The sequence below is a fragment of the Cetorhinus maximus genome, chromosome 9 (genome assembly GCF_964194155.1).
Source record: "Cetorhinus maximus chromosome 9, sCetMax3.hap1.1, whole genome shotgun sequence".
NCBI lineage: Eukaryota > Metazoa > Chordata > Chondrichthyes > Lamniformes > Cetorhinidae > Cetorhinus > Cetorhinus maximus.
In genome coordinates, this window is record NC_135887.1 from 114,459,066 (window position 1) to 114,484,078 (window position 25,013).

A 25,013-nucleotide genomic window follows, 5' to 3' on the forward strand; every position below is an offset into this window, starting at 1 on the left:
GTCAGGAAAAACAAACGAGCGAGAGGGATTAATGACTCTCTATCACTCAGTTACCAATGGTTCCATATTACGAAAAGCATGTCGAGGCACTGGAGAAAGTGCAGCAAGGATGACTTGGGTTTGGAACCCTACTCTGGGTCCCACATTCCTATTTGCTTTTCATCCTTTCCCAGGAGATCGCATTGCTTTAGGTGGAGTAGGGAGTGTACACATTGCGATGAACAGGCTATTACCATTGTGTGAGGCAGGCTGGATGGACCAGAGGATCTTTTTCTGTCTGTCACTGTGCGTAGGTTCATGCCAGAACAGTGCAGTTTTCCCTACAAGAAAGACTGAACAGGCTGGGGCTTTTTTCTCTAGAAAAGGGGCAGATGAGGCATGACCCAACAATAATCTTTAAGGTTATGAAAGAATTTGATAAGGTGGACATGGAGAAGATTCCTCTACTTGTGGAACTCAGGAGAGACGTCTTTACAGAGAATGGTCGCTAACTCCATAAGAGGCGAATAGTATAGATACATTTAAGCAGAAGTTAAATAAGCACATGAGGGGAAAAGGAGTCGAAGGATATATGGGTGAGATGAAGTAAGGTGGGAGGAGCATAAACACCAGCAAAGACTAGTTGGGCTGAATGGCCCGTTGCTGTGCTGCAAATTCTTTTTTAGTCTACATAATGAGCCACAACCTTAAGTAGCAGGGACAGAGCTCCATTTTTCTTTCTAATCAAACAACCCCTCAAGCAGCCCGGTACAAAAGCACCAGGCATATAATTAACACCAAGAGTATAAATGATTATGCTTCAACCTCTGGATAGAACAATGAGAAACAGATGTGCTGCTACAGGACGCTTACTTCTAATCCTTTATAAAATGTTTTTTTTTATGCACTTTTGTTTTGCTCAGTGTGAGAATTTGTCTGCAGTGGATTAGTGTCCACCAGAGATGCGGCTGAAATAATCCAAGTCCGGTTGGTGTTTTTGTGCCAAGTTTAAAGGCAACATAGAAAGATGCCATTCATCTAACCTGCCCACCAATCACATAATTGATTTTACAGATCATTCAAATCTGAGAAGTGTGTATTCGTGAAATGTCATAAAGATATAAGAACAAAGTAAATAGGAGCAGGAGTCGACCATTTCTGCTTTCAAACATGGTTGATTTTCTACCTCAACTCCACCTTCCTGCACTATCTCCAAATCCCTTGATTTCCTTAGAACTGAAAAATCTATCGACTCCTATCTTAAATGTGCTCAACGACTTGAGTATCCACAGCCCTCTTGGGAAGAAAATTCCAAAGCTTCACAGCCATTTGAGTGAAGATGTTTCTCTTCATCTCAATCTTAAATGGACGATTCTTTATTCTGAGACTGTGACTCCATGTTCTAGATTTCCCAACCAGGAGAAATATGATCTCAGCATCTAACTTTCAAGCCCCTTAAAAATTTTACATGTTTCAATGAGACCATCTCTCATTTTGCTGAACTCAAGGCAACATAGACCTCGTCGACTCAGCCTCTCCTCATAGGTACCTTTTGCATAACCTAGGAGCATGTGGGAGCTACTGTGAAACAAAATCAGTTTGAATTAATTATCACTGCTTTTGAATTTAAACATTCACTTATTCTACCTCTTACAGATTCCAGGTAAGACTCCCATTTATTCTGGTTCCTTGCAACACCAAGGCTAGCCAAACTAATGTCCACAGTAAGTCACCTTGGCAATCCAGCCTATAAAGAAAGATGTTCGGAGACTTCACCTTCACTGTTTAGAAGGCACCAATTTAGGGTAAATGGCAAAAGAACAAATGGCGACATAAGAAAAAACTTCTTTTGCAGTAAATGGTTAGAATTTGATGCACTAACTGAGGATGTATTGGAAGCTGTTCAATTGGGGTTTTCATAAGGGACTTGGATATGTATCCGAAGAGGAAAAAAATTGCAAGGTTACAGGGCAAAGGTAACGGAGTTAGACTAAATAAATTGCTCTTGCAGAAAGCCAGCACTGAATGATGGGCAGAATGGCCTCCTTCTGCGCTGTAACAATTCTTTGATTCTATTGACTCCTGCAAATGTAATGCCCCTATTCAAGAAAGGAGGGAAACAGAAAGCAGGAGACTATAGGCCATTAATCTTAGCATCTGTCATTGGAAAAATGCTGGAATCCATCATTAAGGAAATAGTAGCAGGACATTTAGAAAATCATAATGCAAGCAAGCAAGCAGCATGGTTTTATGAAAGGGAAATTGTGTTTGACAAATTTATTAAAGTTACTTGAAGATGTAACAAGCAGGGTGGATAAAAGGGAACTAGTAGATGTAGTATATTTGGATTTCCAAAATGCATTTGATAAAGTGTCACATAAAAGGTAATTACACAAGATAAGACCTAATGGTTTTGGGAGGGGTGGGGTAATATATTAGCATGAATAGAGGACTGGCTAGCTAACAGGTAACAGAGTGTCAGGATAATTGAGGTTGGCAATCTGTAACTAGTGGGCTGCCACAGGGATCAGTGCTGAGACCTCAACTACTTACAATCTCTATTAATGACTTGGACAAAGAGACAGGCTGTATTGTAGCCAGATTTGGTGACAATACAATAATAGATGGGAAAGTATGTTGTGAGGGGGATACAAAGAGTCTTCAAAGGTATACAGATAGGTGAATTAATCAGGCAAAAAAATTGGTGAAGTATAAGTAGGAAAATGTGACTTTGGTAGGAAGAACAGAAAAGCAGAATTTTATTTAAATGGAGGGATACTACAGAATGCTGTGATGCTGGGTGTCCTACAAGAATCACAATAAGTTAGCATGCAGGTAGGTACAACAAGTAATTAGTAAGGCAAATGGAATGTTGACCTTAATTGCAAGGGGGATGGAGTATTGAAGTAGCGAAGTCTTATTATGACTGTGCAGGGCATTGTGAGAGCACACCTGGAGTACTGCATACTGTTTCGATCTCCCTATTTAATGAGGAATGTGTTTGCATTGGAAGCAGTTGAGAGAAGGTTCACTTGTTTGATTCCTGGCTTAAAGGAATTGTCTTATGAGGAAAGGTTGAACAGGTTGGGTCTATATTCATTGGAGTTTAAAAGAATGAGAGATGATCTTATTGAAGCATATAAGATACAGAGGGGGCTCGACAGGGTGGAACGCTGAAAGGATGTTTCCCTTTGTGGGGGAATCTAGAGCTAGGGAGCACAGTTTTAGAATAGGGATCTCCCATTTAAGATGGAGGTGAGGGGTAATTTCTTTTCTCAGAGGGTCATTAATCTTTGTAATTCCCCCAGCGAACAGTGGAGGCTGGATCATTGAATATATCCGACAGGATTTCCGCCTGTCTCTTCTGCCTTGTTCACCTTCATTGCTTTCCATTTCTCTCCTGGTGTTTGACAAGGTGTTTACTAAAACCCGCTTTCTTAGATAATATCACTACCTTCAACACCTCTTTGATCCTTTTGTCTGTGACATATTTTGATTATCTGCTCCTATCACTGCTTGCTTGTCCCTACAACCACCCCACCCTCAACTTCTCTCCCCCCGCCCCCCACCTTAAACCAGCTTATATTTCATCCCTCTGCTAACTACACTCAGTTCTGTTGAAGGGTCATGTGGACTCGAAACGTCAACTCTTTTCTTCTCCACCGGTGCTGCCAGACCTGCTGAGTTTTTCCAGGTAATTCTGTTTTTGTTTTGGATTTCCAGCATCCGCAGTAGTTTTTTGTTTTTATCTCTGTGTTTAATTGACTGCCACTTCTCTTCAAGAAATGCCTTCCTTGAAGAAGTATTGCTCTGTTCTCCGACAGGATTTCCGCCTGTCTCTTCTGCCTTGTTCACCTTCATTGCTTTCCATTTCTCTCCTGGTGTTTGACAAGGTGTTTACTAAAACCCGCTTTCTTAGATAATATCACCACCTTCAACACCTCTTTGATCCTTTTGGCTGTGACATCTTTTGATTATCTGCTCCTATCACTGCTTGCTTGTCCCTACAACCACCCCACCCTCAACTTCTCTCCCCCCGACCCCACCTTAAGCCAGCTTATATTTCACCCCTCTCCTAACTACACTCAGTTCTGTTGAAGGTCATGTGGACTCGAAACGTCAACTCTTTTCTTCTCCACCGATGCTGCCAGACCTGCTGAGTTTTTCCAGGTAATTCTGTTTTTGTTTTATATTCAAGGCTAAGTTAGACAGATTTTTGACTTACAAGGGAGTCAAGGCTTATAGGCGACAGGCAAGAAAGTAGAGTTGAGGCCACAATCAGATCAGCCATGCTTTTATTGAATGGTAGAGAAGGCTTGAGAGGCCAAATGGTCTACTCCTGCTCCTAATTATTTTGTTCTGCACGCTAGCAAAGTTAACCAGTTATGCATTTAATGACAACCTGGCAGCTTCATGATCACATTTACCAACAACACCTTTTTATTTCCAGATATTTATTTGTGTGTTTATTTATTTAATTATTGAACTTAAATTCTCAAACTCCTACAATGGGATTTGAACACACTTTCTTCTGGATTAGTAGTCCATGCATCTGGATTCTGAGACCAGTAACAAAACTAGACTACAGAAGAGATAATGGAAATGCCTGTCAGGTATATTGGTGCCTGAATGAAAAATGTAGGTTAAAGTTGAAAGTTCTGATACAGGGTCCTCTCTGAATTGTTGAGCGTAGTGTGTCAGATGTTGTGGGTTTACAGGATCTTCCATTTTTTATCTCTGATTTTGCATATTTGCTTTTCTATTTCTCAGACGGTAATTAGTTAAACTGTTAATTGGCTTGTGTGTGATAAAAGCAATGATCTCAAAGCACCTGGGACTCATTCCTGGTCAACGCAGACAGGTAGTCTATTACTATCTGTGAAATGTCAGAGAAGCACATTCACTGTATCATGCTCAAATATCAACAGCCATACAGGTAATTTCATAGAGTCCTGGATGACATTCCCAGTGCAGTGCTGAGGGGGTGCTGCATAGTTGGCGTGCAGATGCAGACTGCCTTTCAGGTGGATGTAAACAGCTCTATTCAAAGATGAGCAGGGCAGTTCTCCCCGGTGCCTTGGGCCAATAGTTAAGAAAAACTGATGATTTGGTCATCTTCTTGTTGCTTTATTGTGGGAGCTTGCTGTGTGCAAATTGGCTGCTGCGTTTCTTACATTACATCAGTGACAACACTTCAAAACTGTAAAGTACTTTTGGACATGAGTTCATGAAAGGTGATGCATAAATTCAAGTTCTTTCTATGGATCTTCTTTATCTATTTCTTAGTTTCAAAGGTAAAATCAAAATATTTTGCAAATACTGATTTTGGGCCTTCCAGTCCAATAATAATCCGGTTATTTTTCATGGTAATTAAACAGGCATTGATCCAATCACCGCGCAAGCACCCTGGCCTCATTGATGGATTTTGATTATTTGGTGTTATGTCATTTCTTAGATTGATGTTAAGTTTAACCATATAGTACCAATAATCCTGGTAAGTGAAATGTAGTGCAGAGAAATGTTAAATTATACATTTTGGTAAGGGAGACAATATAAAATAAATTCTAAAAACGTGCAGAAACAGAGAGATCTAGGGGTGGACGTACACACGTTATTGCAGGTTGCTGAGTAGGTTGAGAAACTGGTTAAAAAGGTAAAGGGGATCCTGGCCTTTATTAATAGGGGCATAGAGTATAAAAGTAAGGAAGTTATGATGAGTCCTTATAAAACACTGGTTCGGGCTCAAATGCGGTACTGTGACCAATCCTGAGCACCTCACTACATGAGGAATGTGAAGTCACTGGAGATGGTGCAGAAAAGATTTATGGAAATGTCTCAGGGGATGAGAGACTTCACTTTACCGGGGCAGGTTGGAGAAGCTGGGGTTGTTCTCCTTCGAGAAGGTTGAGGGAAGACTTTATAGAGTTGTTCAAAATCATGAGGGGCTGTACAGAGTAGGTAGGGAGAAACTGTTCCATTGGTTGTAGGGGTCAGAAACCAGTGATGTGATGATCTTTCTAGGAACACATCCAACCAAGGTTGGCAACCCCTAACCTCCAATAATTTGGGGAGCCAGTGTTTGATATATTTTAGGTAAGTGGTGTCTATATCCTGCCCAGGTGTGTCACTCAAACAAGATATCAAAGGGTCATTTGGGGATTTGACCAAGAATTGCATAGAGAGAAGTGATGGAGAATCAAAGAGAAGAACAAAAGCAACAGCAAAAAATTGTTTTCTCAGCAGTTGTTGGGCATATTTCTGTCATTTGAAAGTCAAATAGGTACTGCTTGTCAGTCTGCTTTAGCACAGTGCTGTGCATGTATTGGATATAAAAACACCATAAATTATATTTTATAAAAATGATGGAAAGTAAACACTCAAATTTGGACAATAATCCATCTTACAAAAAGATAATATGTTAAGCAACCCACAGAACGGAAACTAATTACTCTCGAACTTTTGCTGCATCTTTAGTTCAAATTTGTATAATTTATCGAATTTCATTTCACATTTACTTCCTGGCTTCTGATATTCCTGACACTTACTGCTTGCAAAAACTAGCTTGCTGCATGTTATTCTCAGTGTGTGCACTGTGTACATTGCATATGTTCTCAGAGTGTATGCTGTGCAGCACATGGACAAATATGGAAAGGAGTGATGTAAAAGGATAAGAGGAAAAGGGCAGGGAAATGGGATTCTCTCAGCGACCTCCAGCCAGAGTGAACATCAACACTGACCGTGACAACTACTGTTGATTCTGTGTGGCCATGCAGCGTGATTCTGTTTTAAATCAGTGTCATTATTCTGTATGAAAAGAAAATACTTGGATTAAATGGACAGGGCATTGTGGATCGATGTTGCTCTGTGGTATGATCAATGAAGATACATATCTATAAGACAACTTACACAACAAGCAATTTCTCAAGGGTATTTGTGTGACAACCGATGTCTATGGGGTATTTTCACAACAGCCAATGTCCGGAATTTTATGCAGGGGTAGTGGTCCCAGCCCCCAGCTGAAAAGTCAGGGTGAGCCCACCTCTGCGTGGTCAGAAAGCCCTAAGCTGATTTTACAGTCAACAGATCTCCAGCCCCAGCAGCACCACTGGGAGCAGCAGCCAGCCCCCAAAGAAGGGCATCGCTGGAGCCTGATGACAAGGTTTCACTGTGGTCAGTCTGGCAGGACCTGGCAAGGGGTTTGGGTGGGGGGTAAACATCAGGAGGTTGTGGGAGCAAACAAGCAGGGACGGGGAGTACTGTGGATGTGGGGGAGGGTTGCGGGGGGGCTTCCAGTTGGCACAGGGAGCCAGACAGGAGGGGACCCACCAGCCCAACAACAAGCAATGTTACATGAGCGCCGCCCCTACCCCCACCACCCTCCCACCATGTCACCTGATTTTACACCTCCCTGCCCACTCCAGGAGGGGGCATAAAATTTGGGCTAATGTATATATGGTAATCACAGAACAACCCAAGGCTGTTCGGGCATTTACACAATAACTGATGGCTATGGAGCATTCGGAATAAACAGAACATGGCTATTGAACTAGTGGGAAAGAGAACATCATAATCGAGCTACTAAACATTAATTTGCTACTTCCTCAGGCTGGTGAAACTGAATATGTTGAAACTGTGTTGTTGGAACTAGTCAAAACCTCAGCACTTTCCATTAACTAAAAACAGAGTATCTGTACTTTGTAGCAGATTCCTTTTGCACTGATGAATGCATATTCCATAATTCTGCCTGCCATTTTTCCAAACAATAAGTCACATAAAACGTCATATATAATGTGATTATGCAGGATGCTGTCAGAGTCTTGCCAATTGGCGTTGATGGATGGAAAATGGTTTTCCATTATTGCTGGTGGGTACAAGGCTCCAGGTCTTTAAGTGAATCGCCTCATTATCAGGGGCTTCTGCATCTCCCTGGAACCCACTCTCTGTTGACCCTAATGTGGTGCGCCATGTTGGTCTGGATCCAGATGTTCCTCATGGAATCATCATAGGATTCCTCATTTGAGGAGGCTTGATGATGGATGATGTCCTCATCTGCCAGGTCTTCTCCGCTCTGCAGAGTCAAGTTGTGCAGCACACAGCAAACAACAATGATCAAGGAAACCCAAGCTGGCACATACTGCAGGGCACCAGCAGATCAGTCCATGCATCGGAATCTCATTTTTAGACAACCAACGCTCGTCTCACTAGTCACCCTGGTGGGAGCGTGGCTCATGTTGTATCGTTCCTCTACCTCAGAATGCAGATGCTGGATTGGCATAATGGGTCACCTCTTTAATAGATAGTCCTAGTCTCCAAATAGCCAACCATCCAGTTGTGCTGGACACAAAGAGATGTGGCACTTGGGAGTTCCTGAGGATATAAGTGTCGTGGTTACTCCCAGGGTATCATGCATGCAACCGCAGTATCCATTGGCGGCAGTCGCAGATGATCTTCACATTAAGAGAGTGAAACCCCTTTCAGTTGACGAATGTCCCATGGCTGGCCAGCGGGTGCTTTGATGAACACATGCATGCAGTCGACTGCCTCTTGCTCTTCAGGGAATTCCACTCTCCTGGTCTGGCTGTCCTCATTAGTGCTGAACTTGATGAAGTTGTCCACCCTCCTGAACAATGCATCAGTAATGAGCCTGATACAATGCTGGACTGTTGATTGCTGTGTGCCACAGAGATCTCCTGCTAATCCTTACAAGGATCCTGAGGCAAAGAAGTCCAATGTGACCTTCAATGCCACAGGCATCAGATGGCCACTCACACAATTTGAGCATATTTCCCCTGCAAACATGTCACATTTAAATGTGACTGCCTCCCTGGAGGAATGCAGTCACCTAAGACACTTGCACTCAGACATCTGGAGGTAATTTGAGCTCTGCCAGTGCTCCCTTCCTTCAGGCCAAGCTCTTCTGCATGGATCTGGCTGTCCATTGTCCCTCCTGTGTCTTTCTGGCTGTTCAGCATCGCCATGCCATGCGAATGACCAGAGAGCAGGTTGCTGGTACCCCTGGCTAATTGCCCTCCTCTCCCTTCTGCTCCTTCTCTCCTTTTTACTTGAGAAGTTTCTGCCAGAGTGGACTAACACTATGGCCCCTACTCCCTGTGACTCCTACCCGCCAGCCTGCTCTGTAAGGGTCCCTCCATGGCTGCAGCCCTTCTTCCAAATCGTTCCCTCCCAGATGAACCCTTCAGTGGTTCCCCTTCAGAAGTGTGCACAAGGTGACCTGAGACCAATTCCCCCATCCCTTGTGCAGTTTCAACTGCAGCTCTTATTGTCCTCTTCTCATCAGACTTTATATCCCACCTTTGTGCTACTGAATCGACCCTGCCATGATTCACTTCCCTGCCATAGAGCCTTTGCAACCAATGCAAAATGTCACAGGCAGTGAAAATCAGGGTCAATTGAGTTCTTAAGACTCAAAAACTCTTTAACTGGCCTTTATCAGAAGGCAGGCAGGATTCAGGCTTTGTATCTCCTTCACTTTCCATACTATTCCAGGCTGGTGTGATGGGGTCAGGGACCTGAACCAATGTCATGATTTCTAATTTTATGCCAGAGCGAGAGGGACAGCCATCAGAATGGCAAGTGTAAAATTCTGCCCTATAAATATAAGATAAAGGAACAATAAGTAGCTCAGGAGAAACATCTTTATACAGAGAGTGATGAAAATGAGGAAGTTGCTTCCTCATGGAGTAGCTGGGGCAAATGGCGGTCGATGTACTTAAATGGAAGCTAGATACCTACATGAAGGAGAAAGGAACGGAAGGATATGTTGATGGGGTTAGATGAAACCGGAGGAGGCTTATGGAATGATATATACAGTTAAGCTGAATGACCTGTTTCTGTTTTATATATTCAATGTAATACTTTGCTTGAAAACTCATATACATTGGTACTTTCTCTATTATTCCCTCCTAATTCAAACACAAGGGTTGACTAAAGCTTTGGTTCAAAATTAGTGTCTTCTCTCGGGTTTCATTTTAATTCTTTCTGTGTTTGCTTCCCCCACGCCTCTCACAATAAACTTAAGAAGCTGTCAGATTTAGTTGCATGTGGGCAGGCTCCTCTTAAATTGATGAAAGTGTAATCCTTAAGACTAATTTGCAGCCTATTAAAGCTTGTGATTCGTAGGATATTCAATATATGAAAAAAAAGCTTATTGATGAAAGGCCCATATCTTACTTGGATAATCTTTCGGATGTGTCTTCTCTGACCAATTTCCGTAAAATGTCAACCTGTATTTTGCTGTTCCACAGGCACAACAGTCCTGGATGGGTTTTTCTGTGGCATATTCTTCACCCAGCACTGAAAAGGAAAGGGCAAGAACTGAAAGGAGAAATGTATACTTATTCAGAGCTAACTACATTTTGGATCAGGAATGAATTAAGATCCTCACAGGGTCAGAAATGGAATCTTACACATTTAAAGTCCCCATAGACCCAAAGATGAACTGGGTCTAAATATTCCTGCTGAGGGGAAAATAAAATACGAACACTTCTCAAGAAATGTTGCAATTGTTTCAGGGTTCCCAGAATTTAAGATGCAAGAAAGAAATCAACAGGTAAATCTTTGTTGTCTAGATATTACTGTTGATTGAATTATCCGTTGGCTTAATGATAATATTCCCGCCACTGATTTGCTGACCTGTGATGCTGCTTTTAATGACTAGCCCACCTGGAACCCTTCTGTCTTCTACCCATTCAGTTTCTCATTTTCTAAAGTGTTGGAGATGTTTCTGTTTTTCCAACCAAAGTGCATCACCTCATGCTCATCTAAGCTGAAGTTTGTTTGCCACTGAATTGCCCAGTCTACAGCTCGTTCTAATGTCTTCTTGTATTATGTTGCATTCTTCCCCACTGTCTGCTATAGAGTTCCATAGTGTCAGCACTGATCCTATTGGAACACTGCTTTCTATCGTCCAATCTGAAAAACTCTGTTCCAATCTCTGCTTTCTATTTGTTTGCTATCCATTCAGCTATTTCCTCTAATTGTACCTGCCCTAACCTCTGTCAAGCCCTTACCAAAGACCTTTTGAAAATCCAAGTATATGACATCCACTGCATTACCGTTATTCATTCTATTACCTCGTCAAAGAATTCTATACGGTTAGATAAGCTAACAGGTCATCTATAATAGAGGACAAGGAAATTTACATGAATGTGTTAAAAGTACATTCACAAATGACACCAATAGTTATTTTGTATCTAAATAGTATTCTACTATTAGATTCACACAAAAATATCATAGTATCACACTGCAGGGAAGAGGTATTTTGGCCCATTGTGCCAGTGTCGCTTCTTTGGAAGAGCTATCGATTTAGCCCCACTCGTGCCTCTTTCCCCATGAAATCATAAAGTATTAGCCAAAACCAATTTGCACAAGTGTTTAGACAGAGGATGAAATATTGACTACATTTAAGGTACTATAAAGCAAAAGCCTGATAACTGAAAAACATTTCACTCAATGCTGGATTTGAATTAGGAATGTTGGGTAATGGGAGCAAGCAGACACACATTCACTAGATTGGTTCCTGGGATGAGAGGGTTATCCTATGATGAGAGGCTGAATAAATTGGGTGAATATTCTGTGGATTTAGAAGAATGAGAGTTAATCTCAATGAAACATCAAGGTTCTTAAGGAGATGACAGGATATACACAGAGATTGTTTCCCCTAGCTGGGGTATCTAGAACACAGAGGCACTGTCTCAGGATAAAGGGTCAATATTGGTACCAATGACATAGGTAGAAAGAGGGATGAGCTCCTGCAAGCAGATTTTAGAGAGCTAGGAAACAGATTAAAAAACAGGACCTCAAAGGTAGTAATCTCTGGATTACTTCCAGTGCCACGTGCTAGTGAGTATAGAAATAGCAGATTAGTCCAGATGAATGCGTGGGTGGAGAGATGGTGCAGGAGGGAGGGCTGTAGATTTCTGGGACATTGGGACCTTTTCTGGGGGCGGTGGGACCTGTACAAGGTGGATGGGTTGCACCTGAACTGGAATGGGGCCAACATCCTTGCGGGGAGGTTTGCTGGTGCTGTTGGGGAGGGTTTAAACTAACTTGGCAGGGGGATGGGATCCTGAGAGGAGGTTCAGCAGGGGGAGATGCACAGCCAAAATTAGAAGAGAGAGCAAGTGAGTATGGAGGGCATAGAAATTATAGGCCAGTTAAGGCAAAAGGGAGTTTGGCAAGGTTGGCAAGGTTTGGTGGTATTCTGACAAATAAGGGAGATGAGTTGAGGGCACAAATTAACACACAGAAGTATGATGTCATTGCTGTCACAGGGACATGGTTGAGAGAGGGGCAGGATTGGCAGCTCAATATTCCAGGATATAGGGTCTTCAGGCGAGACAGGGAAGGAGGTAAAAGATGAGGGGGTATCGCAATATTGATCAAGGACTCAATTACAGCAGTAAGGAGGGATGGCATCTTAGAAAGCTCCTCAAATGAAGCCATATGGGTAGAGCTTAAAAAAAAAGGAACAATCACATTGCTGGGAGTGTACTACAGGCCCTCAAACAGTCAAAGAGAAATGGAAGAGCAGATATGTAGGCAAATTTCAGAGAAGTGTAAAAATAATAGGGTAGTAATAGTGGAGGATTTCAACTTCCCCAACATTAACTGTGTTAGTCATAGTGTGATAGGTTTAGAAGGAACAGAATTCTTAAAGTGCATCTTGGAGAGCTTTTTAAGCCAGCACATAGAAGGTCCTACAAGAGAGGAGGTGATCCTGGATTTAATTTTAAAAAATGAAGCCGGGTAAGTGGTAGAGGTATCAGTGGGGGAGCATTTTGCAGATAGAGATCATAACTCCGTTAGATTCAAGGTTGTTATGGAAAAAGACAAGAATGGGCCAGAAATCAGAGTTCTAAATTGGAGGAAGGCCGATTTTAATAAGATCAGATATGATTTGGCCAGAGTGGACTGGGAGCAGCTACTCTTAGATAAATCTGCGTCGGAGCAGTGGGACTCATTCAAGAAGGAAATAGGGAGAGTATAGGGCCAACATATTCCAGTATAGATAAAGGGTAGGACCAACAAATCCAGGGAACCTGAATGTCGAGGGATATACAGGATTGGATAAAGAGAAAAAGGGAGACTTATGGCAGATACTGAGGGCTCAAAACAGCGGAAACCCTAGAGGAGTATAGAATGTGTAGGGGGGAACTTAAAAAGTAAATTAGGAGAGCAAAAAGGGGGCATAAACATTGTCAGGTAAAATAAAGGAAAATCCAAAGTTATATTACAAGTATATTAAGAGAAAGAGGATAACTAGGGAAAGAGTTGGGCCCATTAAGGACCACAGTGGTAATTTGTGTGTGGAGCCGGAAGACGTAGGTAGGGTTCTGAATGAATACTTTTTGTCAGTGTTCACAAGTGAGAGGGATGACGTGGGTATGGAAATTAGGCAGAAGGACTGGTATAATTAAAGAAAATAGCATAGAAAGGGAGGAGGTTCTAAGTGGTGTGACAGACTTAAAAGTAGATAAATCTCCAGGCCCGGATGAAATATATCCCAGGCTGTTGAGTGAGGTAAGAGAGGAGATAGCAGGGGCGCTGGCAATAATTTTCAATACCTCTCTGGGCACAGGAGAGGTGCCAGAGGACTGGAGGACAGCCAATGTTTTACTGTTATTCAAGAAGGGAGGAAGGGATAAACCACGGAACTACAGGCCAGTCAGTCTAACTGCAGTGGTGGGGAAACTATTGGGAGCAATTCTGAGGGACAGAATTAACCTACACTTGGAGGGGTGGAGATTAATCATGGACAGTCAGCATGGTTTTGTTAAGGAAAGGTCATGTCTGACCAATTTGATTGAATTTTTCAAAGAGGTGACCAGGTGTGTAGAAGATGGCAATGCTTTTGATGTAGTCTACTTGGACTTCAGCAGGGCTTTTGATAAGGTCCTGCATGGGAGATTGATAATGAAGGTAAGAGTCCAGGAGCTCCAAGGCAATTTGGCAAATTGGGTCCAGAATTGGCTGAGTGGCAGGAAGCAAAGGGTGATGATTGAGGGGTGTTTTTGTGACTGGATGCCTGTGTCCAGTGGGGTTCCACAGGGATCGGTGTTGGGACCCTTTCTGTTTGTGGTATATATAAACGATTTAGACTTGAATGTAGGACAGTTGATCAGTAAGTTCGCGGATGACACGAAAATTGGTGGGGTGGTAAATAGTGAACAGGATAGCCTTAGATTACAGAAGGATATAGATGGGCTGCTCAGGTGGGTTGATCAGTGGCAAATGGAATTTAATCCAGGTAAGTGTGAGGTAATGCACTTGGACAGGGCAAACAAGGCACGGGAATACACGATGAATGGTAGGACCCTGGGAAGTACTGAGGATCAGAGGGACCTTGGTATGCATGTCCACCAGTCCCTTAAGGTAGTGGGACAGGTAGATAAGGTGGTTAAGAAGGCATATGGGATACTTGCCTTATTAGCTGAGGCATTGAATATAAGAGCAGGGAGGTTATGCTGGAACTGTATAAAACGCTGGTTAGGCCACAGCTAGAGTATTGCGCGCAGTTCTGGAATCCGCATTATAGGAAGGATGTGACTGTACTAGAGAGAGTGCAGAGCAGATTTACCAGGATGTTGCCTGGGCTGGAGAGTTTTATTTAAGAGGAGAATTGGATAGACTGGGGTTATTTTCCCTGGAGCAGAGGAGATTGAGGGGGGACATGATTGAGGTGTATAAAATTATGAGGGGCATAGATAGGGTAGACAGGGAGGAACTTTTCCCCTTGGTGGGGGGATCAGTAACCAGGGGGCATAGGTTTAAGGTAAGAGGCAGGAGCTTTAGAGGGGATGTGAGGAGGAATCTTTGCACCCAGAGGGTGGTGGGAATCTGGAACTCACTGCCCGATAAAGTGGTAGAGGCAGAAACCCTCATAACGTTTTAGAAGTCCTTGGATGTGCACTTGCATTGCCATGGCATACATGGTTATGGGCCTAGTGCTGGAAAATGGGATTAGAATAGTTAGGTACTTGTTTGACCGGTGCAGATTCGATGGGCCGAAGGGCCTTTTTCTGTGCTGTAGACCTCTATGACTCTATGACCCTACTTGAATCAAATATTCTTGCACACACATTATAGCAGATTTTTTACTCAAAGTGCTAAAAGATGCAGAAAAGTAGATGTGAAGGTGCAGTTTTGACATCAAGGGGCTCGATTGTAACTCTGTGTAAGTGAGTGTGTTTTGAGTGAGTTAAAATTTCAGCCCCCAGTGTCAGCATCAAGGACCAGTAGTCAGGTTTAACAATGACAAGTACAGCTCTCGTCATTGCTCTCAGTGATGCGCATTGACCCCAACTTTAGACAAGAACTTCCTCATGTACCTATTCCTATTACCATAACAGGCATGCTTGAGCTTTCTCTGAGCAAGGCCGGCAATGAATGTCAATTCTTGTCAAATTAAGGAAAGGTTTGACCTTCGGACTTTAACTAGGAATAACCAGGTTTAAGACTTCCAAAATTCTTGCCACTTTAGGACCCTTAAGGCTGGTGTAAAGAGAATAGATTTTTTGTCAATCGCGCCTGACTAGATTGAACCCCAGATCACAAAGATGAAAGAAGGTCACATGCAGATCCTTGGCTGAATATCCATTAAACAGATACTTTGAATTACTATGGCACAATCAAGTGGCTGAATTACAGCTTTGGCCCTAATTCACATTATAATTAAAGCTGGCTTAGATCATGATTTTGTGCAATAGGGTAAATCGAGTGATTGTAAGTCGACTACCCCCTTACGTCACTCCGCTAGTTTAAATTTCCAATTAAGTCAACATAAAATAAAAATGGGGAGAGGTGGAAGGATTGCCAGCTTGTTGTCACTTGCATTACAGTACTGCACAAAGTCAAAATTTCCCCACACTGATTTGGAGCTATAACGGCTACCCAAAGCAAGCTGTCTTTAAGCTAACGCAATGCCCAAAACAGGCTTCATTACATTAAGGCAAATAAAAACAGTGCCAGAACTAAATCAGACAACCACACTAAAAGACAGTTGCACATCGCTAGCAAAATGTCTAGCAGGGATGTCAGATAGCTGAGCGGGATCTTGCACTTACCTTTCTCACACAGTTTCTTTGTAAGTGCCCCATCATCCTGGAACCAGATTATCCGCTTCTGCACAATGCTGGCTCTATAAGGTAAAATGGCTAATGAGTTTCTATACCTTGAGAGTTGTAGGGACAACAATGGAATGCGAGACAGAGGCAAAGAGACTAGGTTCTTTGCTTGGATGTGGTTTGATTCCATAATTAAGAACTGTTGGTCAGGTGTAATATAGCATGGGATACGAAATTGAAACCTTATAAATTGAAGAAAGAACATACTTGGATTTATATAAGAGTTTTTACTGCTCTCAGGGATGTCCCAAAAGCAATTCAGAGCCAATCACACACTTTGGAAATGCAGTCACTGTGCAATATAGGTAAACATGGATGTGAGTTTGCCAATTCCAAACAAACGCCGATGAAACAAATGGTCATATTTCATGCAGTCTGAGATTAAGCCAGTCTGTTCGCAACCTTGGTGTCACTTTTGATCCTGAGATAAGCTTGTGACCTTGTGCCATCTCAAGCCTACATCCACCTCCGTAACATTGCGATGTCACCCATCTCAACTCATCTGCTGCTGAAACCCTCATCCAAGCCTTTGTTACCTCTCGACTCAACTGTTCCAATGCACTCCTGGCAGGTCTCCCACATTCTACCCTCCGTAAACTTAAGGTCATCTAAAACTCCGCTGCCAATGACTTAACTTACAGCATGTCCTGTTTCTCTAACATTCCTGTGCTCACTGACCTATGTTGGTTCCTGGTCAAGCAACATCTTGATTTTTTTAAAACTCTCATCCTTGCTTTCAAATTCCTCTATGGCCTTACCCCTCCCTATCTTTGTAATCCCCTCCAACCCCACACCCTCCAAGATATCTGCGCTCCACTAATTCTGGCCCCTTGAGCATTCCTAATCATAATTGCTCCACCACTGGTGGCCTTGCCTTCAAATGCCTGGGCCCAATCTCTTGAATTCTTTCCTTACACCTCTCTGTCTCTCTCTACCTCGCTTGCCTCCTTTAAAAAGCTTCTCAAAACCTAACTCTTTGACTAAGCTTTCAGTCGTCTGACATAATGGGCCAAATTTTCTGCTCTCTGGATTATCAAAGACTGGATGTACGACTGAGATGTACGTAGGGACCTTGGGGAAGTCCTGACACATGTACCTACGTGGGAATTGCCCAGGAAGTTTCAACTTCTGATGGGCAATTCTCCTGCACCTCGGGACCCTCCTCAAATGCCTCCAACTCCCAGCTGGAGTCGGAGAGTTCAGACAGTTCCGCGATGCTTACCTGAATAGTCACCCAGGAAATGTTAGATAGATTAAAACCTAATCTAACATCTGGGCAACTAAACAACTGACACCCAATCACTCACACTGAACCCTCAACTAACGCCCTTACCTGACCCGACTACGCCCTGACCACCCGACTATCCCCACCTACCCACAATCCAACCCGACTACTCCCCCGACTTGTTGGTGAGATGGTGTACACAAAGATGCGAATAAAATATTGACAATTGGAAACCAGCAAAAGGAATTGGCAAAGCAGGAAACATGCTAATAAGACTGGACAGTGCACATAGCTAATCTGGCAGTGCGGATTGATTGACAGGCAAAATAAAATCCAAGTGAATACAATTGCTTGATGTAAAGACATGCCATCAGCTACAACAATTACCTGCTTCTACATGCCACCTTCAACATAGAAAAATGCTCCAAGGCACTTGACAGGAGTGTTACAAAACAAAATTTACCCACTGGAGCCACATAAGGGGGTATTATGATAGGTGAAAGGTCATTTTCAAGAAATTTCTCAAAAAGAGACAGAGAGGTGGAGAGGTATTGAGCGGGAATTCCAATCTTAGGACCTTGGCATCTTGTAAGAATTATGCTCTTTCTTTGTTTGTGTATTAATATAATCTGTAGGAGTTAAAATCTGTAGAAATAATACCATGTTTTAAAAGCCAGCTTGTACTAGTTTAGAACTGTGAGATAGTGGAACTGCAGAAATTGTAAGCACAAAAGAATGTGTTCGGTGCCATGCACAGATGAATGGTGTTCACATGAACACACCTAAGATTGGACAAGAGCCACATGATTGTGTATGTACATGGACAGTTCTAATTGGTGGCCTCAGGGGAGCCTGTTGGGGAGGGATTGCCAGCATAAGAACAATCCTCTCAAGGGGTTTGATGCGGTGGAGAAAGAACAAAGACAAAGTAGTAAGAAAGAAGCAAGAAATCTGGAATCTATGCAAAAAAACCAAAAGCAAAAAAAAAAAGAAGAGTACCAGCCAGATACAGCACGGGAATTATATAGCTCGCATTGCTCCGCAAATTGCTGCCTGAACTTTACCTTTAGTGTATAAGTCTATCTTGCCCTTCTCTTAATAAAGCTGCTCCATAATTGAATTTTATTGTCACGTTTGATCCTGTTGTAAGGGGGTTAAATCCCTACAAGCTGAAGACATGGCCACTAATGGTTGGGCGAAGAAAATCTGGAATGTGGAAGAGGTGGGAAGTGGAGGAGCACGGAGATCTCAGAGGGCTGTGGAGCTGATGGGCGTTACAGAGATGGCAAGGGGCGAGGCCATGACAGATTTGAAATTGAGGCTGAGAATTTTGAAGTCGAGTCATTTTTGGACCAGGAGCCAATGAAGGTCAGCGAGCACAGAGATGATGAGTGAATGTGATTTGTTGCAAATTTGGATACAGGAGCTGATGATTCAGCATGAGCTCAAATTTACAGAGGCTGTCTGGTAGGAGGCTGGCCAGGAGAGCATTGGGATAGTCAAGTATGATGGTAACTAAAGCATCAATGAGGATGTCAGCAAAAGGTGAGCAGAGCTGGATGGGAGACGTGCAATATTACGGAGATGGAAGTAGGCGCTCTTGATGATGGAGAGGAACATAGTTTGAAAGGTCTAAAAAGCAGTCTATATTCAGAGTGAAAGTTTGACAAGAGACCAAACCAAATGTGACAACCATGGATGAAGAAATTGTTCCTTTATAAAAAACTACATTGAAACCAAGAGACACTAAAACTAATTTAATCTTATTTACTCCCATATTTGTACTCTTTTCAATGCAGTGTAAACTACTTCCATTTCTGAGTCAATCATCCCAGACTGTTGGCTTTTGCTGTAAAAATTTACATCATTTAAGATTCCTGCGGATCAGCCATTAAAAAAATAATCATATGGTCATGAATCTCAATGGTTTATCATTGCATTCCAAAGACACACACGAACCAAATATTTGAGCTCATTTTAATTTTGCACCCTCTCTGTGCACTGCAGTAAGTTTATCTAGCTCATCTTGTTCAATCGAACCACAGGCTTACCTAGTCCAAATGGTACAACAATGCACTTGTCTAATATATAATGCCCAGAGTTACAATGGGTAAGGAAACAGAATTGCACAGCATGCTCTGTTCGACCAAAAGGGATAATAAAATTACAAGCATCTTATTCAATGAGCGAAAATCTCTATGAACAAGTGTGAGCCATCGCTCATTGGGTTCAAGTTCCACTCCAGAGACTTCAGCATATAATCTATGCTACTGCTGCCAGTGCCAGTGCTGGTGGAGTATTGCACTGTCAGAGGTACTAACTTTTGGATGAGGTATTAAACCAAAGGCTCTCTCAGATGGATATAAAAGATCCCATGGCACTAATTTGAAGAGGAGCAGGAGTGTTGTCCTCAGTTTATCTCTCAACCAACACTACTGAAAGAGATTACTTGGTACTTGCTGTCTGTGGGAGCTTGCTGTGCACAAATTGGCTGCTGTGTTTCCTACATTAAAATAGTGGCTATACTTCAAAAGTACTTCATTGGTTGAGGCATTTGAGGTTATGAAATATGCTATATGTATGCAAATTGTTCTTTAGACACATCTGGGTCTGTTGGAAGCTATAAGAGAATTATTGTAATGGTTAGTCAGTAACTTGTTAATGCATAATGCTAATGTAACATTAGTTATGGTAACAGAAATGTTCAGCTTGCTCTGTGACTGCCAAGATGGAAGAAGTCAAAGTTGATGGACTTTGGTGGCTTTTGTCTGCCTCCTTATCCCTATGTAAATACATCAACGACTAGTTACCTTCCAGCGTCTCAAGCTTGGGTTCTCACCCCTTTAGATATCCCTAGTCCTTTCCTGGAGTGCAACGGAACTTACTTCAATATAACGCAGCCTGAACCAGCAGGGGGTGCTGTCCAAAAGACCTGGATGCGTGTTCGTCTCCGGGGCGTGCTCTCTGTGACAGCGTATGGGCAGTTTGTCATAAACTGCGAGTCCTCGTGATCAATTATCTAGAGATTGAGCAAGGGTAAGAGAGGCATTTGTTAATAGTATTAATGATCATTTTTTAAAAATTGCTATTCATCCAACATGTTTCATGATACCAGGGTATCCCAATGTGTTTTGCAGCCAATGCAGTTCTTTTGCAGTGTTGCCCCTGTGCCCCTGCTCTAATGTAGGAAACACAGCAGCCAATTTGCACACAACAAACTCTCACAAACATCATTGTGATTCCGCTGGCTGAGCGATAAAAACTGTCCCAGGTCAATGGGAACTTCAAAACGGTGCTACGGGGTCTTTGCATCGATCTGAGAAGGCAGACAGAACCTTAACTTAACATCTTAACTGAAGGACCACATTTCTGACAGTGCAGTGCTCCCTTGTTACTGGCACCAGAAATGTCAGCCTGGATTATGTGTTCAAGTCTCCGCAGTGAGACTTAAACCCATGACTTTCAAAAATGTTGATCACTGAGCCACAACTGTCACTAGATAATAGCTTTTGTTAGGTATTAACTTACTTCAGAAACAGCTACATAATATCCATGCAGGAACCAATATACGATGAAGTAAGTTGATTAGATTTTCTCAAGTGTTACACAAGATAAACGAATCAATGAGTCAATTTTGAAGAAGTGTAATCATTCATATTTCTGGTAATATTAAATGATTGATAGATTTGACATTGAAATCTATCAACAATTAAGATGGAATAAAGCCAGAAAAATATCATTGATGCATAATTATATCTTTAAGAGTAGACTTAGAGCACAGCGTAAATCATGTAACATTGACTAGTTGTTCTGTTATCATATAGACTTCATAATGTATATGATCACTCTGAAGTACTGGGCCTCTTTGACAGCAGCTTTCAAATTTCATCTGGTTCGGTGTCATGTTTTAGTTTATAATACTCCTGTGAAGCACATAAGAGTGTTTTATTGCATTAAAGATGTAAATCTCTGGGAGTACAAGGGCAGCAGGTGCATGAGCAAGCCATCACTTCCCAGTTCCCCTCCGAGTCACGCACCATCGCGACCTCAAAATATATCGGCCATTCCTTCATTGTTGCTGGGTCTGAATATTGTAACTCCCTCCCTAATAGCACTATGGGTATGCCTACACCACATGGACTGCAGCAGTTCAAGAAGGCAGCTCACTGCCACCTTCTCAAGGGCAATTAGGGATTTGAATAAATGCTGGCTTTGCCAGCAATGGCCACATCCCATGAATGATTTTAGAAAAGAATTGTAGACAGCATACTAGCACAATCACAGGATCATCTGCAATTTTTGCAGAGGTGTTAACACATCTTAAGTTAATCAGGTAGTGCTTCTGCTGATGCAGTGAATATAGACAGAATGCTTTCAACATCTATACGTTAACATCCCACAGCATAACTTCAGGGCTAAATGCATACCATGCAAATACTGTACATATGATAACAGTATTCGCACGGTTAAAGTTATAAGATCCAGGCCTAAGCATATATTTCATCATATAGGAAAACAGGAAGAGATGTAGGCTTTCAACTCCTGAAACTTATTTCACCATTCAATTCGATCATGGCTGATTTGTACCTTAACTCTCCTTAGCCATCAATGCTCTGTAATTCTTAATAACCCTACCTAAAAATTTATTAATCTCAGTTTCGAAATTTTCAATTGACCCTTAGTCTCGGCAACGTTTTGACAGGAGAAAAGGTCAGATTTCCGCCATGTTTTGTGTGAAGAAATGTTCCCTAAATCATCCAGCTCTAATTTTAAGGTTATCCTCCCTTATTTTGGGACTCGAGAGTTCCACTCTATCTACCTATCAAATCCTTCAATCATCTTAACTACCTCAATAATTTCATCCCTCTATATGCAAGACAATACAAGCCTAGTCTATGTAACCTGCCCTCATAATTCATCTACTCTTGGTATCATTCTGGTGAATCAGCACCACATCCTCTCCAAGACTATTATATCCTTCCTTAGATGTGGTTTCAGAACTGAAGCAGTACCCCAGGCGGGAGTCCAACCAGAGCTTTATACACTGTAACTTTGATTGCAATCCTGCTGTTTCATTGAACACGGATGTGTCAAAAACAACACATAATGGTGCCTTTAACAGAATGAAATGTCCCAAGCCACTTCACAGGAACATTATAAAATGTAATGAGATATTAGGTCAGATGAGCAAAGGCTTGGTCAAAGAGCTAGGCTTTAAGGAGCATCTTAAAGGAAGAAAGCAAGGTAGAGAGGATGAGGGGCTCAGGGGGAGTATTCCAGAACTTAGGGCCTAAGGTGCATTGCAACCTTACAATACTTTCCAAGCTGTACAAAGGTCGTAAACCTTTATTCTGATTTGAAATAAATCAGAATAAATCATCACTGTATACATAAAATGGAATGAAAGAACAAAACACACAGAAGTCTGACAAGGTCTCAATCCATTTAAAAATTCTAATCATTCAAAGCAATTTTTTTGCTTTAAAATGTTTTTTTGAATTATTCAATCATTAGAATTAAAATAAATAACACAGAAAAGAGGGAATGTAATCCTTTAAAAAATGAATCACCAGATAATTTGAATAGAAGATTAGGTGAGTACGGTTTACAAGATAACACAGAACAGATTTACAGTGTTGTTAATTGTATGATGTTTGAGAAATGACAATTGAGAAAAGCATAAACAACACTTCTCTTTCTTTTTTATGTTTGTTCAACAGTAACCCAATTCTGAAGTTATTTCATCTCTCCCAATAAAGGCTCCATAAAGCAGACATTTTCCCGATTCAGGAAAGTGAATCTGCAGTTAAATTGTGTACCTGGATTATATCCTGGTTGGCTCCTGTTCAGAATAATTTAGAAATGATTTTGATTACAGGATTTATGCTTTCAGCCCTACCCACACTCTCATACATGCACACTGACATACAGAAATATACATACTGACATGCTGATACTCAACGCTCACATATACACACATGCATGTGTATATATAATATATACATACACACACATATGTAAACACACTGACATACAAACTAACACACATACACACCCAGTCACACACACACACCCATACACACACAAACATTCTCATATATACACTCTCACTCACACACACACATACACACACAGTTGTCATGCATATGCATGGAAAATGACAACTGAGGAAAAACAAAAGACATTGTTTCTCTTCTTTTCTGTATTTGTTCAAAGGTAACCCAATTCTTAAAATATTTAACCTCTCCCAATAATAACTCCGTAAAGCAGACATTTTCCTGCACATTAATTGTGCACATATACACGCACATTGGCACACATCTACTTTCAGACATCAAACATTTCTATCAGAATTAATTCGCAAGACATTGTGAGTGCACCCCCACACATAATTCACTGCGAGCAGGAGACTGATGGTTCTCTGTGCCCTAATAGGCAGTGATGTTTGTGTTCAAATGTCACACACTCTCCCTGCCTCGCAAACAAATGTTCACCTCGATCCGAAAGGTGGGACTGAAAGCTTTAGCCCTTTCCGAGTTTACCTTTGCCATTAAGGGATGTGCTGTGGTCTGGGGTAAAGGATGGAGTGAGGTGAAGGATGGGGGGGAGGGTTGTGGGGGGGAGGTTAGGGTGGAGGGGGAGGGGATGGTGTGATGTGAGTTGTCCTACCTGAAAGTTGCCAGCATATTCCTCTTCCCTGTCGCCGTCCTCCCCATCCCTGACAGCGATGAGTGTGAATCCACGGAAATAGGAGGGAACTGTGGCCGAGAGGGTGACTAGAAAGAGGAAGAGAGGGGGGGGGGGAAATAAATCAGGAAGCAGAGAAAAACATACTAGATGCGATATCTGTAAAGTTAGCACACAGATTTCAAATTCCCGACAGAGTTAGGAGGGAGCACTGAATATTAAAAAAAAACACATATTTTCATAAAAACTTAACAGGATGGGATTTATGTTTATGAAGTCTACAAACAGTCATCAAACACCCGAAACAAGTCCTGGAAGAGAAAAAGAGAGAGAGGGAGCAGTCTCGTTCATGCTGGAGGCGCCTGGACTGTAGTCGATTTGCTTACCCCGATACGTGCTGCCTGGGGTGTAGAATTCGGGATTCCCTTCGATCTGGAGGCTGAATCCGGTGTTACCGTCCCTCCGGCTGCCCTGAGAACGAACGATCCGGTTGCAGTATCCGTCGGTGACCGGACTCTCGTCGTTAAAGGAGCCGGCCACCGCAGGAAGGGCGAGGAGGAGAGCGAGGAAGCGCAGAGTGAAGTCCATCGTGAGTGTGAGAGTGAGTGTGTGTGTGTGTGTGGTTCCCGTACTCTCTTGACTTGTCTCTCACGCTGGTGCCTTGCTTCTGATCTGCAGCTGAAATAGACACACACACACACACGGAATGTTCCAGTTCGCGTGAAATTGACCAGAGCCGTCAGTTTCACAGCTGCTGCTTTTAAAGTCGGGTTTCACGTGTTAACTGTGTAACACCACCCCAAGCGCACACACACACACACAAAAGCTCCCTCGCTCAATACTGATGGAACAGCGCATACAGTGTAGAACTGCGTGGTGGCTGTGTTAACCTCCCGCAGTTGACTGGACAGACTGATGATTCACACAGGGGAGGGATGGCTTGGATGGGAGGGGGTATTTCTGGGTTGTTTTTTTTT

At 42.3% G+C, this 25,013-nt stretch overlaps 1 protein-coding gene across 1 annotated transcript in view; it reads right to left on the reverse strand.

Annotated features, from left to right (window-relative positions):
- Window positions 1-24,802, reverse strand: part of spon1b (spondin 1b) — a 381,373-nt gene extending 356,571 nt beyond the window's left edge. The window contains exons 1-5 of the mRNA XM_078549401.1: window positions 24,423-24,802; window positions 24,019-24,125; window positions 20,235-20,368; window positions 16,065-16,138; window positions 10,171-10,293 (exon numbers count right to left, since the gene is read on the reverse strand). Coding sequence (XP_078405527.1) covers window positions 10,171-10,293; window positions 16,065-16,138; window positions 20,235-20,368; window positions 24,019-24,125; window positions 24,423-24,624 — 640 coding nt within the window. The 5' untranslated portion in view covers window positions 24,625-24,802. The remainder of the gene's footprint in view (window positions 1-10,170; window positions 10,294-16,064; window positions 16,139-20,234; window positions 20,369-24,018; window positions 24,126-24,422) is intronic.
- Window positions 24,803-25,013: the final 211 nt, after the last annotated feature.